Genomic DNA, 13,530 nt, shown 5'->3' on the forward strand with positions numbered 1-13,530 from the left:
TGTACTGAAATTAAAAGTGAATGTTTTATTGATTTATCAGCATAACATGTGGGTACCACATTTCATGCTTTTAAAATGTGGGTTCATGAGGTTCCTAGGTTGGTTTGTTTTCCAAAAAAAATCTTGAGAGGGATGTATGATAATGGAAAGTACTCGTAGAATAGAATTTTTTTTTTAAGTAAATTTGCCAACCCACCAAATAGTAGATATATTGAATTGTCAACAGTCTAGTTTGTATCCCAATTGACAACTCAGTGCATCTACTATTTGATGAATTGTTACCTGTTTATGGAAATTAATTAATTAATTAAATGAGTATAAGTAAAGTTTTTAAGCAGGTGAGAGTTATAATCACTGAGAGTTGTTTCCAGGAAGAGTTACGACAAACTTTATTACTCAGTGTGACGTTTTATTACTTCTTATTTCAGTATTTCATGGAACCTTTACAAGATGCTGATTTTATATCCCCAACGTTGTACAATGCTTTATTTGGACATATTCAGATGCTATATAAAGTAAATGGTGAACTCCTGAATGAGTTGAAAATGAATCCAGATTGCATCGCTGAAGCATTTCTCAGACTTGCACCATTTTTCAAGCTATATTCTGTCTATGCTTATGATTACAAGCAGGTGTTATCAATCATGCAGGTAAGATTTCTCATAGATATTTGTGGTATTAATTACTGTTTTCAATACAAGTAAATATGCATGAAGGTTGGAAGAGACACATCTCATTCTGTTTACATTATAAATGTTAACAAGTTATACGTGCACATAACGAGTTGGGCCAAATGGAAAGAAAGTTCTGCAAATCAACTAGTCCAAGCAGGGTACAGGTGTAACAACCGAGATCATGTAAGAAACAGATTGCCCAATCTCTTAGTCTAGCAGGCAACCCTTGTCAGGGAACGGCCACCAGGCAGCGACAGTGTCATATCTGTACTTGTGGTTCCAACCCCTAGATGGCACTCCATTCTGTAAAATATGTGGCAACCTCATCCGAACACATGCAGGTCTCTTTCCACCGTTGGTGTCTGTGAAGTACAGCTGTTTCTGACATACCATTGCTAGTGGATCAACTCATTGTGCCGAGTGCCTGCGAGTACATCAACTGTGGAAGGAGTAGACAGACAAAAAATGTTCAGATTTCCCATCAAAGATAAAGAAAGGTTACAGAAGTGGATTTTAAATTCAGGTAAATTAAAAAATTAGTTATGAGTAAGAATTAATGAAGAGCCCGAAGCATTCAATCCTATCTAAATTTTGTAGATCTTATATTCTGATATAATGTGGCAGCCCTTCCTGTACAAGAATCATATGATATAATTCTTAAATGAAATCTTTGCTGCAATTTGACCATTTTTTAAACTGTTTATTCACTTCACTATCGTGATTTTAGCTGTAGAGGCATTTTTGTGTGCAATGTGAAAACCGAAATCAGTATAAGATATGGATAGCAAAATGCAAAGCATAGTGTGATAACATTTGGTAAACACAATTTAAGAAGCATTACTTAACAAGACCTTTCACTTGGTACTTGAAAATGGCTCTAGAGCTGAAACTGCCACAGTGTAATAAATGATTAACAGCTGTCATCAAAATCCTGGTATATACTAGAGTGAACGAGTGTAAAACCTCGTTTACACTGCTGCAAACGAGTATTCAGGTCTGCGCAGGTGCGGATATCCCCAGTAATAATTGTGCTGCAGGTAAAAAAAATACATCTGTTGTGGATATCTGTGGGTTATCTTTAAACTGGACAAAGTAAATTTTTAACATAATTATGGTTTGCCATCTATGACTTCAGAGTTGACATTGCCAAAATATGCTCGCTTGTATGTTACCGCACTTGTAGCACCCTTTCAACCACAATTAAAAATTTGTCAGATACAAAATGTCTTCTAATTAACTGCCTTTCTACTTAAAAATAAGGAACAAATACATTTTGTGCCACTCATATCATTTACGATAAGTTACATGCAAAGTAAAAGAATTTAAATTTGAAATGACTGTCACTGAAATATGTCCAGCCTTAATTCACATCATGTGTGTGAAATCTTATGAGACTTGACTGCTAAGGTCATCAGTCCCTAAGCTTACACACTACTTAAACTAAATTATCCTAAGGACAGACACACACACACACACACCCATGCCCGAGGGAGGACTCGAACCTCCGCTGGGACCAGCCACACAGCCCACGACTGTAGCGTCTTTGACCGCTCGGCTAATCCCGCGCGGCAATTCACATCGTAACTGAGTGCAGACATCAGCAGGCAAAAGTCTTTTGTCGGAGCAGCGGTGGGTTAAACTGCTTTACAAAACGTTAATATCTGAGAATGTCGATACACAACTTGGTAGATGTGGATAATGATCTTGCGGATTCAGTGCGCATATGGATGGCATTTTTCTTGTCTGCGCAGACCTCCTAGTTACAGCTATGATGTAAATCTTTGATAGGGAGATACGATTATTTTGCCCACTGGTTTTGACAAAGTAAGCAAAGTGGTGTAGGAAAATAAGCATGTTGGTATCTTAATTTGTATGTAGACGTGAAACGCACGGAAGTAGTTCCAGTGCACTTGACACTGAATTGCAGCTCCAGCCTTCTTCAGATTTATTCCAAAATTTTGCACATATGTCAGTTGATGCTTTTCGCTAGCTGAGGAAATTTACTAGCAACAACATGAAGCAGTTCGCACACAGACAAATACTTTCTGTGCTGGTAGCGCCACAGGGGAGACGAGGCAAACTTCTTTTGATGCTTTGCTCAAGAACTGACTACCAGCTGAGCGCTAATGAGCACCACCGAATGCGTACCAAATAAGACTGAATGTTATTTTCTCGCGGTGCTGAATGGAATTTAACACTACAGAATGAGCATTTCATCACACAAACACTTGCAAACATTGAGGTTATGCTTTCGCTACTAAATTGTTTCTCACTGTGAAAAATCTAAGCACTAAAGGGGAAACAACATTATAGACAAGGTTTGCATGAACTAAGAAGCAAGTAATGTCATGCAGAAGAGATTAGAAATCATGTGTTTCTTAACTTTTGCAGGAACTTCAGAGGCACGGTGGACAGCAAGCAAAGTTTATGAACCAAACGTGACTGAATGTCATTTGCTCAAATTCTTATATACATATGAGACTTCAGTTTTCCCTGATTCAGTTCGCTCAGTGTTGACCAGGCTTAAAACGTCCTTGCCGTAGGACCACATTACCAGAATTAATCATAATATTTAAAATCCAAAAAAGGATGCAAACAAAGAGCTCTCTTAGCAAAGACTTAGTGAAAGATTTCTTTCTATCAAGTTAATATAGACTGAGCTACTAAATGTGTTAATGGTATATACCCGTATTGTATTTTTCTGATAGATAGTTATTGTTACAGGCAATGTCAAACTGCTGGATATGGACCCAGAAAAACTCAACATTAGATGGCTGTGTGATGCTCATTTTGATGAAAAGTCATTCGTAAATAGCACAAAACAACGGCTTATACACACAGCAGTTCCTGTAAAATTTACATCTGATACTGGTTGTTCAGCAGTATGTGAGGAGTGATAAGACCAACCTGTCATCACCTGAACTGAAAGTGAATATTCCAAGGAGAACATACAGTGCAGATAGTCACTTTCTGGCAGAAACAAATGCAACATCACGAAAGTGTGAACCTGAAAGAAATCATAGAAATGCCTGTGAGACAAGTTAAAGGAAAACACTGTATGCTACGTGATGATGATGATGATGATGATGATACTCCTAGAAAGCAAAAACTGAAACAGAGAATCCATAATATGAGCAGATCATTGGAAAACAAAATTTCCTACTTGTCAAAAGTTAAGGGTAGATTGTTGCATTGTAGGAGCTGAAATAATACTGCCCATGTGTTCAGCAATTTCCGTTTCCCATCTGATTACTCCAGGCACTGGCTGAAATGCAGTGCAAGAGCAAAAAATGTCTGTGGTCTTCTATTGAGAAAAATCTCTCTCTAATGTTGTTTTACAAATCTCTTGCAGCATACAAATTTTTGCGAAAATTGGGTATCGTATTACCGGACTGTCCACAATCAGACGATGGATTGGCGTCACAAAATTTCTACCAAGGCTTAACAAAAACCTTTTAAGTCAACTTAGCAAGAAATTTGAGGCACAAACCTATTTAGAAAAGAGATGTCGATAATGTGCCATCTGAAATATGCAAAAGATCTCGATTTAGTTGAAGGTCTAGAAGATTTGGGTGACGGGAGGGATACCACTTCCTACAACTTATGCACTTGTATTTATGATTAGAGACACCTACTGTAACTGTAAACTGCCTATTTATTGAGACTCTTACAGGAACTATTTATTTTATTTCAAAATGCAAACCTAGAACCAAAATTAGTCGTTTGTGATCAGGAAGCTAGTAATAGAAGTGTTGCGAAACATTTACAGGATTCACCTGAAAGACCTTACTTCATTGCACATGGACAGAGACTGTTTTATATTTATGATGCCCCACATTTATTCAAAAGCATATGAAAGAATCTGCTTAGTGGCGACTTTATTTTCAACATTGCTGTTGTTTCATTCGAAGATGTCAGGAAAACATATGAATAACAAAAAAGCAGAATGTTGTTAAAACTCAGAGCTATACAGCAGAGAACACAGCTACTTTTATAGAATTTATGAAAAAATTGTTTGATGTTTTGAATAGCAGGTCAGCATTTTCCTCTAATTCATGTAGGTGTGCATTATCAAAACAATGCCCAATGGTAATGGAAACACTGCAGAATGCAAAGGATGTCTTAAGTACCATAAATAAAATTGACAAAAAGACAGGTAAAATAACGGTACCACCATGCATTACGTGTTTAATCCAGGCTGTTAATGCTATTACTCAGTTTTTTCTTGTGGAACAAACTGTCGGCACTAAATTTTTATTGAGCAGCAGATTGAATCAAGAAGCTCTTGAGAATTTATTTTCTTTATACTATCAGAAAGGAGACTACAACTGTAATCCAACAGTTATAACAATGAAGTGCTTGTTCCAAACAAGCACTATTAACTCTCTAATGATGCCTTCTGACACTTCAAATTGTGAGAATGACACTGACAACATGCTGTTACTGATCAATTGTGTGTTGCAAAAGGAAGGTGATGAACCTCAGCTGTTGGAGAGCTCTGGAAACGTCGGAATCCTGAATGCTTCTGGTTCCTCTATGGATGAAGAAAGGACTACCATCGAGGCTGACAAGTATTTTTCTTTCTCACAGCAAGACCTTTCCTCTGTCCATTGTTCAGTAGCATATTTTACTGGCTACTAAGCACACACGTGCATCAAAAGGTATGGTTGTTTGAGATGTAAGGAGAGACTTACTTGTAGCAGTGAGCTTCTAGAGAAGAAGGAATTATTTATTCTCCATAAAAAATATGCAGCTGGAAATTTGTGTCATCCTTCAGTGGGACTCCACTCCAACTGTTGAGTTCAGCAATATTATTGAAATGTCTTTACAGGCATACGAGTCCTGTTTTTTACAGTTTATTTATAAGAGAAATATAAAGTTTAGGATTGTTAATTACATGAAATCAAAACTTGAAAACTTTCCGTGGCTGGACAATGAGGAATATGGAGAACACAGATTTTTCATTTTGAATCATCTTGTGAAATACAAATTGTATTACAGCTGCAGAACAATGTTCAAAGACAAGTTTAGTAGAACTGTCTCAAAAATGAAGGCTCCAAAAAATATGTAGTTCATTCATATTGTATCTAAGTGCCAAATAAAGATTCTCCATTAGACTGTACAAATAAGTTTCGTTGTCTTTCCTTGATCACTCTACCACGTTCAACTAGAAAGAAGAAATGTGTTAAATCTGAGCAAAACAGTACTGCTTATGACAATAGTAGGTGTGCTTACTGCTAAGTTGAGATGTTTACAGTCTCAGTATATATATATAGAGAAGGAAACATTCCACATGGGAAAAATATATCTAAAAACAAAGATGATGTGACTTACCAAACTAAAGCACTGGCAGGTTGATAGACACACAAACATACACACAAAATTCAAGCTTTCACAACCAACGGTTGCTTCATCAGGAAAGAGGGAAGGAGAGGGAAAGACGAAAGGATCTGGGTTTTAAGGGAGAGGGTAAGGAGTCAATCCAATCCCGGGAGCGGAAAGACTTACCTTAGGGGGGAAAAAAGGACAGGTATACACTCGCGCGCGCACACACACATATCCATCCGCCAAACACAGACACAAGCAGAAATTTTAAATGTCAGCTTGTGTCTCTGTGCGCGAGTGTATACCTGTCTTTTTTTTCCCCCTAAGGTATGTCTTTCCACTCCCGGGATTGGAATGACTCCTTACCCTCTCCCTTAAAACCCACATCCTTTCGTCTTTCCCTCTCCTTCCGTCTTTCCTGATGAAGCAACCTTGGGTTGCGAAAGCTTGAAATTTGTTTGTGTGTTTTTTATACACACACACACACACACACACACACACACACACACACACACACATACACACACACACACACACACACACACACTTAAGATCTTTAAAGTTTCAGAATATTTAGTTTTTCGAAGATGTCGTTAAGTGCGTACATGAAATGATATTTGTGTACAACTAACATTAATCAAATGCAGTATGTGGTTGTACTTAAGAACATCTACAGCAATACTTAAAAAGGAAGCAAAATTTGTTTCGTAAACTTATTTATAGTTTCAATGTGAAAAATATATTGTCATTATAACTCACCTAATCCCTTTACATACTCTGTGCAAAATAAAGAATTATGTCCTTAATGTCAGGACACGAAACCCACTGCTCAGTGCAATATTTGTCAGTAAATTAACTGAATATATTTGAAACATGTGGAGAAGATTTTGAAAGGTTTCCAGTGCTAACCTGCAAGTGGAGATTTTTTTTTTTTTTTTTTTTCTTTTTACCATCATAATCCGTATCAGAAGAGCTGTATAACAGAGGAAATAGACGACATGGAAGGCGAGTGTGAAAACTATATGTCTGCAGTACAATCTGCATTAAAACAGTAACTCGAGAGAAATGTTTGTATGTTACTTTTCATTTATTTCATTTTTGCATATAATTGTGAGAAGTATCCTTACAGTAGAAATAAACTTGGTTTGTAGAACTACAGTAGCTAATCTACGTTCTTCGATTGAAAACTCGGGAAAAACCACAGCCGGTCTTAAGCTACAGTCAGCTGTGTGACAAATGCACTTTGCACGCAGCACTCTAGCTGAACACAAATGTACCATCATTCACATCATCAAAGATACAGCATTGCAGATTCCATGACACGGACAGATCAGTTAGCATTGTAGCGTCGCTTGTGACATCTGTTGACCGACGGGAAAAGTATTTATATGGTTGCCTGTTCTGCCTCAAGGATGGTCAATCTGTTTCTTACGTGATCTGGGGCAACAAACATGGGACATCTGAGCCATAGGATAGATGAACCAACCAGGACTCTATAAGAAGAATCTCTTGGCATGCTTCGGTTACTACTGTGTGGTGCAACAGACAATGTTGAGTGTCACAGGAAATGGGGTTCTTAATTGCTTGAAACTCAAAGATAATAAAAACTCAGCCTCAATGTGTGCTAAGTGCCAGTGACCTGTTTTGGAAAAAGAATCATTATGGGAAAACATGAGATATTTCAGTTGTTTGGGCTTGACCATGTAATACAGAGCTCTAATAGGATTGTCCTTAATCATTTTAGCGCCTCATGGAGAAACACATTCTCTCTCTCTCTCTCTCTCTCTCTCTCTCTCTCTCTCTCTCTCTCTCACACACACACACACACACACACACACACACACACACACACACACTCTCTCTTTTTTAATTTTCTTTTCGATCCTGCTTGAACTTATGTGGGCCGACATCGCTTCATCTCCTCTGCCAACCTCTTCATCTCAAAGCAGCATTTACGCCCATTACACCCAACATAATCAATTATTTGTTGGATATCCCTTACAGTTTACTGTGTATAGGTCCCACAGATGTTATTCCCTGATATTCTAACACATTCTGTCCTCCTGTTTCTTCTTCCTGTCAGTGTTTTTCATATATTTCTTTCCTCATCAGTTCTGCTGAGGGCCTCCTTAATTCTGATACCATCAGCTTCAATAATCTTCTTTTCCAGTTTTTCCTCATGGAAATGGAAATGAGCGTATATTGTCAGTGGCCAGGAGTTCCCAGTTGGGAAGTTCGGCCGCCAAGTGCAGGTCTTATTGAGTGTGACGCCACATTGGGCGACCTGCGTGTCGACAATGGCGATGAAACGATGATGATGACAGCACAACACCCAGTCCCTGAGGGGATAAAATCTCCCTCCTCAGCAGGGAATCGAACTCGGGCCTCTGTGCATGGCAATCCAACGCCCTGACCATTCAGCTAATGGGGCGGACAGTTTTTCCTCATGATTCACTTACATGCACTGCTGTGCTCCAAATGTACATCCTCACAGATTTCTTCCTCAAATTATGGCCTATGTTAGCTAATTAAAGTCAAAGAAATTTATATTTCTCAAAAACCAACCATGAAAATCGAACAGTGGAAAAACCAGAATGGAATGTAACTATGAAAAGGAAAGTTGCTGCTCGCCATATAGCGGAGATGCTGAGTCACAGAAAGGCACAACAAAAAGACTCAGAAAGTTAGCTTTTGGCCAACAACACCTTTGTCAAAAATAGACAACACGCGCACACACACACACACACACACACACACACACACACACACACACACACACACTTGAGCACAGTCTCTGGCAACTGAAGCCAGAATACGAGCAGTAGCACACTGTGGGAGAGGCAACCCAGTGGGAATAAGGAGGAGGCAGGGGCATGGGGAGGGAAGGATAGCAGGGTAGTGGTGGGGGACGTGAAAGTGCTGCTGGAAGCGTGCAGGGACAAGAGCAGGGCAGCTGGGTGTAGTCGGGAGATTAGACAGGGGGTAGTGGAAAAGGAGAGAAGTAGAAAAAGACGGGTGCATTGGTGGAATGGGGGCTGTGTAGTACTGTAATGGGAACAGGGAAGGGGCTAGATGGGTAAAGACAGTGACTAACGAAGGTTGAGGCCAGGAGGATTAAGGGAACGTAGGATGTATTGCAGGGAGAGTTCCCACCTGCGCAATTCAGGAAAGGTGGTGGTGGTGGGAAGGATCCAGATGGCATACTCCGTGAAGCAGTCATTGAAATGAAGGGTGTTATGTTTGGCAGCATGCTCAGTAGCAGGGTGGTCCAGTTGTTTCTTGGCCACAGTTTGTCAGTGGCCATTCATGCAGACAGACAGCTTGTTGGTTGTCATGCCCACATAGAATCCAACACAGTGGTTGCAACTTAGCTTGTAAATCACATGACTGATCTCACAGATAGCCCTGCCTTTGATGGGATAGGTGATGTTTGTGACTGGACTGGAGTAAGCAGTGGTGGGAGGATGTATGGGACAAGTCTTGCACCTAGGTGTATTACGTGGATATGAGCCATTTTTTCTTTGACCTCATTGTGACTTCATGCCAATTTCTGTTGGTTTTTGCCTTTCACTATCAGCATTCTTCCTCAGATTTCATATTGTTTCCACACTATATCATCCATTTCATCCTTTTCGCGATTTTTCCCATGTTTTTGATTATGTTTCACAGATTTTTCAGACATAATTCTTCGTTATTGACATATTTTTACGCGTTTTTTTCACCACCATTAGATCCTTGCTCCTTCCATCTGCATCAATACAGAAACGTTTCCTTATCCCTTGCGAGAACCCAGTCCCACATACTGTTCCTGTGTTGTTGCTTGACTCATGGAACACCCCCGATCCCCTCCAAATGCCACCTCAGAAAACTCGCCAACCTGCTCACTTTCTACTCCAATCTTGAACTACCCTGTCAATCACCTCCACAAGAACCTCCCTCACATCCCCTCATAGCTGACAAACCCTGTCTTGCAGACCTACTTCATTCACCCCACCCTCCAAAACTCCCTCCCACCACTACACAGAATGCAGAACCTAAACAGGGCTGAAACACAGCCATGAACCTTACTCCCAAAAACCTTATTCTCGCAGAAGTATCAATCCTTTCCAAAGGCCTCACTTTTTGTCCCACCCCCAAATTCAATCGTGCAGGACTTGTTAAAGACCTTCTCTCCTTCTCCCAGTCCATACAGTGGAAACACTTTTTCGCCACCAACCCTACCAATCATACTCAACCAAAGATCAATGTTGGACCCTGCGTGACTCAGTTCACTTGCCCATCCAACTGTGATCCTCCCCCACTGCCCCCAAATCATCCCCAGTTATCTTTCCAGAATTTCTTAAACTCAAACCTTGCCTCACCACCATGCACTAAATCCCTCAAAATGCAAACCAACAATACGTCTGCAGAAAGAACCACAATCCACCACCTAAAAGCTAATCCCAAGCTTATAATTCTACCTCCTGACAAAGGCTCCACCACTGTTGTTTTGACCCGCAAGGATTACCTGGCGGAAGGACTCCACCAGCTATCGGATTCATCCATGTACAAACACTGCCACAGTGACTCCATTCCAGAAATCCAACAGGATCTCCAGTCTCTCCTCAAATGCTTTCACCCATACCCAGAACCTCTAGTACTCCCCGCACTCCTACCTTCTACATGCTTCCTAAAGTCCATAAACCTAACCACCCAGGGTGTCCCATTGTGCCCGGTTACTGTGGCCCCACTGGGAGAATCTCTGCTTTCGTAGACCAACATCTTCAGCCTATTAACCACAACCTACCATCCTATATTAGAAATACCAACCATTTCCATGTGCCCTGCTTGCCACCATTGATACCACCTCTCTTTACACTAACATCCCTAATGCCCATGGCCTTACCGCTATTGAATACTATCTTTCCCAATGCCTGGCAGATTCCAAACCAATCACCTCCTTCCTAGTTGCCATAACCATCTGTATCCTCACCCGCAATTACTTCTTCTTTGAAGGCATTACTTACATAAAAATCCAGGCTACAGCTATGGGCACCCGCGTGGCACCATCCTGTGCCAACCTATTCATGGGCCATCTAGAGGAATCCTTCCTAAACATCCAGAATTCCAAACCTCTCACCTGATTCAGATTAATTGATGACCTCTCTGTGACCCTCATCATGAGTGAGGACACACTATCCACATTCCTCCAGAACCTCAACCCTTCTCCTTCATTCACTTCACCTGGTCCTGCTTAACCCATCAAACCATCTTCCTCGATGCTGACCTCCACCTAAAAGATGGCTGTATCAGTACCTCTGTCCATATCAAAACTACCAACCACCAGCAATACCTCCACTTCGGCAGCTTCCACCCACTCCACACCAAGAAGTTCCTTCCATACTGCCTAGCCACCTGTTACCATCGCATATTTGAAAGAGCTGCATGTGATCAGATTGAAAATCACAATTCATCTAACAGCATTATCTTAGGCAATCAATATGGTTTCAGAAAAGGCCGCAGCACAATCCATGCAATAAATGAATTAGTCACAAAAGTCAGCAGATGTCTTGATGATAGAATGTGTGTGTCAGGCATCTTTTGTGACCTGTCCAAAGCCTTCGACACAGTAAATCATGACCTGCTTCTCCAAAAATTGGCACGCTATGGTTTTCAAGGCAAATCTCTTAGCTGGATGTCATCATACTTGGCAAATAGAAAACAAAGAGTACTTATTAACATCAACGGCAAGAAATTTCTCTCTGGCTGGAAAAACACTCAATTAGGTGTTCCACAAGGCTCAAGATTAGGGCCACTGCTTTTTCTATATTATATTAATGATATGCCATGTCAGGTCCAGTCTGATACTATCCTCTATGCAGATGACACAACAGCTGTAGTCTGTTGTAAAAATGAGGTAGACCTAATTCGTCATATTGAACAAACACTTGGGGAAGTGGAGGCATGGGTCAAAAACAATAACTTGACATTAAATATTACAAAAACAGAAATTGTTCATTTTACCACAAAACAATCTGCACAGTCTATAAGTGAAATAAGGTATATGGGCAAAAAATTAGAGACTGCAGACTGTGTCAAATTCCTTGGCGTGTTAGTCAATAAAAACCTGTTATGGAGTTGCCATGTGGACAACATACTGGGTCGACTAAATAGCCTTGTATATATTATGAATATCTTGTATAGTATTACTGATTTAGCTGTAAGAAAAACTGTATATAATGCATATTTTGTTTCAGTCATTAGGTATAGTATAATTTTCTGGGGGTCTGAAAAAACAAATTTACTTAGAGCTTTTAGATTACAAAAAAGAATCATCCGAGCAATGGTGGGAGCAAACCCAAAGCAACACTGCAAACCTTTATTTGTAAAACTGGATCTAATGAGCATTCAAGCATATACATCTATGAAACTCTCACTTTCACGAAAAGAAACCCACAACTTTTTGAGGGCAACTTCTTCTTGCATCAATATGATACAAGACATAGAACGAGCTACATGTTACCTACCCACCGTTTAAAATCATATGAAAAAACCCCATACTATATGGGCATGAAATTTGTAAATAAAATATGGAAAGATATGGATGACCCAAATATAAAAGGCACCAAAAGAGACCTGGAAAAATATCTGAAAGATAAATGTTACTATAGTGTAGAAGATTTCATGAATGGTAACAATGCATTATAATTGTAATTAAAATACCTCTTTGAAGATGTTACACCATGTATATTATTAGTTTATTGTCTATTTTTAGTATTGTTATATATAGTGTAAAAACTGACAAGTCACCTATGTCACAATCTTTGATTGTATAAGGCATGTTATGTGATAATAAAAATTGAATTGAATTGAATCTATAATGACGAGCCGTCCCTCTCAAAATATACTGAAAGTCTCACTGAGGCCTTTACAGATTGTAATTACCCTTCCAACCTTGTACAAAGAAAAATCTCCTGTGTCTTTTCTTTCCACTCGTCCAACATCTCCCAAGTCCCACTGTTTGGCCACAGAGGAGCACTCCCCTCGTTACTCAGTACCTCCCAGGACTGGATCAACTGAATTACATTTTTTCTCAGGGGTTCGACTACCTCTTGTTGAGCCCTGTAATGAGAAATGTTCTACCTACTATCCTTCCCACCTGCTCCATAATGGTATTCCACCACCCACCAAACCTGCACAATATCCTCATGCATCCTTACACAACCCCTGCTCCCAACCCCCTTACCTATGGCTCATGTCCCTGTAATAGACATAGATGCAAGGTCTGTCCCATACACCGTCTCATCACCAACTACTCGAGTACAGTCATTAACATCACCTATCCCATAAAGACGAGCTATTGTGAAACCAGTCATGTGATCTACAAGCTAAGCTGTAACCACTGTGCTACATTTTATGTTGGCATGACAACCAAGTAGCTGTCTGTCCGCATGAGTGGCCACCTACAAACTGTGGCAAGAAACAAGTGGACCACCCTATTGCTGGGCGTGCTGCCCAACACGTCGTCCCTCATTTCAGTGACCACTCCATA

The 13,530-nt window shown here is 40.0% G+C and overlaps 1 protein-coding gene across 2 annotated transcripts in view; it reads left to right on the plus strand.

Moving 5' to 3' along the window:
- LOC124794820 (putative protein tag-52) overlaps nucleotides 1–13,530 on the plus strand; it is a 141,335-nt gene that overhangs the window by 25,616 nt on the left and 102,189 nt on the right. For both annotated transcript variants that reach the window (XM_047258478.1, XM_047258479.1), the window contains exon 3: nucleotides 429–650. In XM_047258478.1, coding sequence (XP_047114434.1) covers nucleotides 429–650 — 222 coding nt within the window. The remainder of the gene's footprint in view (nucleotides 1–428; nucleotides 651–13,530) is intronic.

Source organism: Schistocerca piceifrons, chromosome 4, assembly GCF_021461385.2.
Source record: "Schistocerca piceifrons isolate TAMUIC-IGC-003096 chromosome 4, iqSchPice1.1, whole genome shotgun sequence".
In the NCBI taxonomy this organism is placed as follows: Eukaryota; Metazoa; Arthropoda; class Insecta; order Orthoptera; family Acrididae; genus Schistocerca; species Schistocerca piceifrons.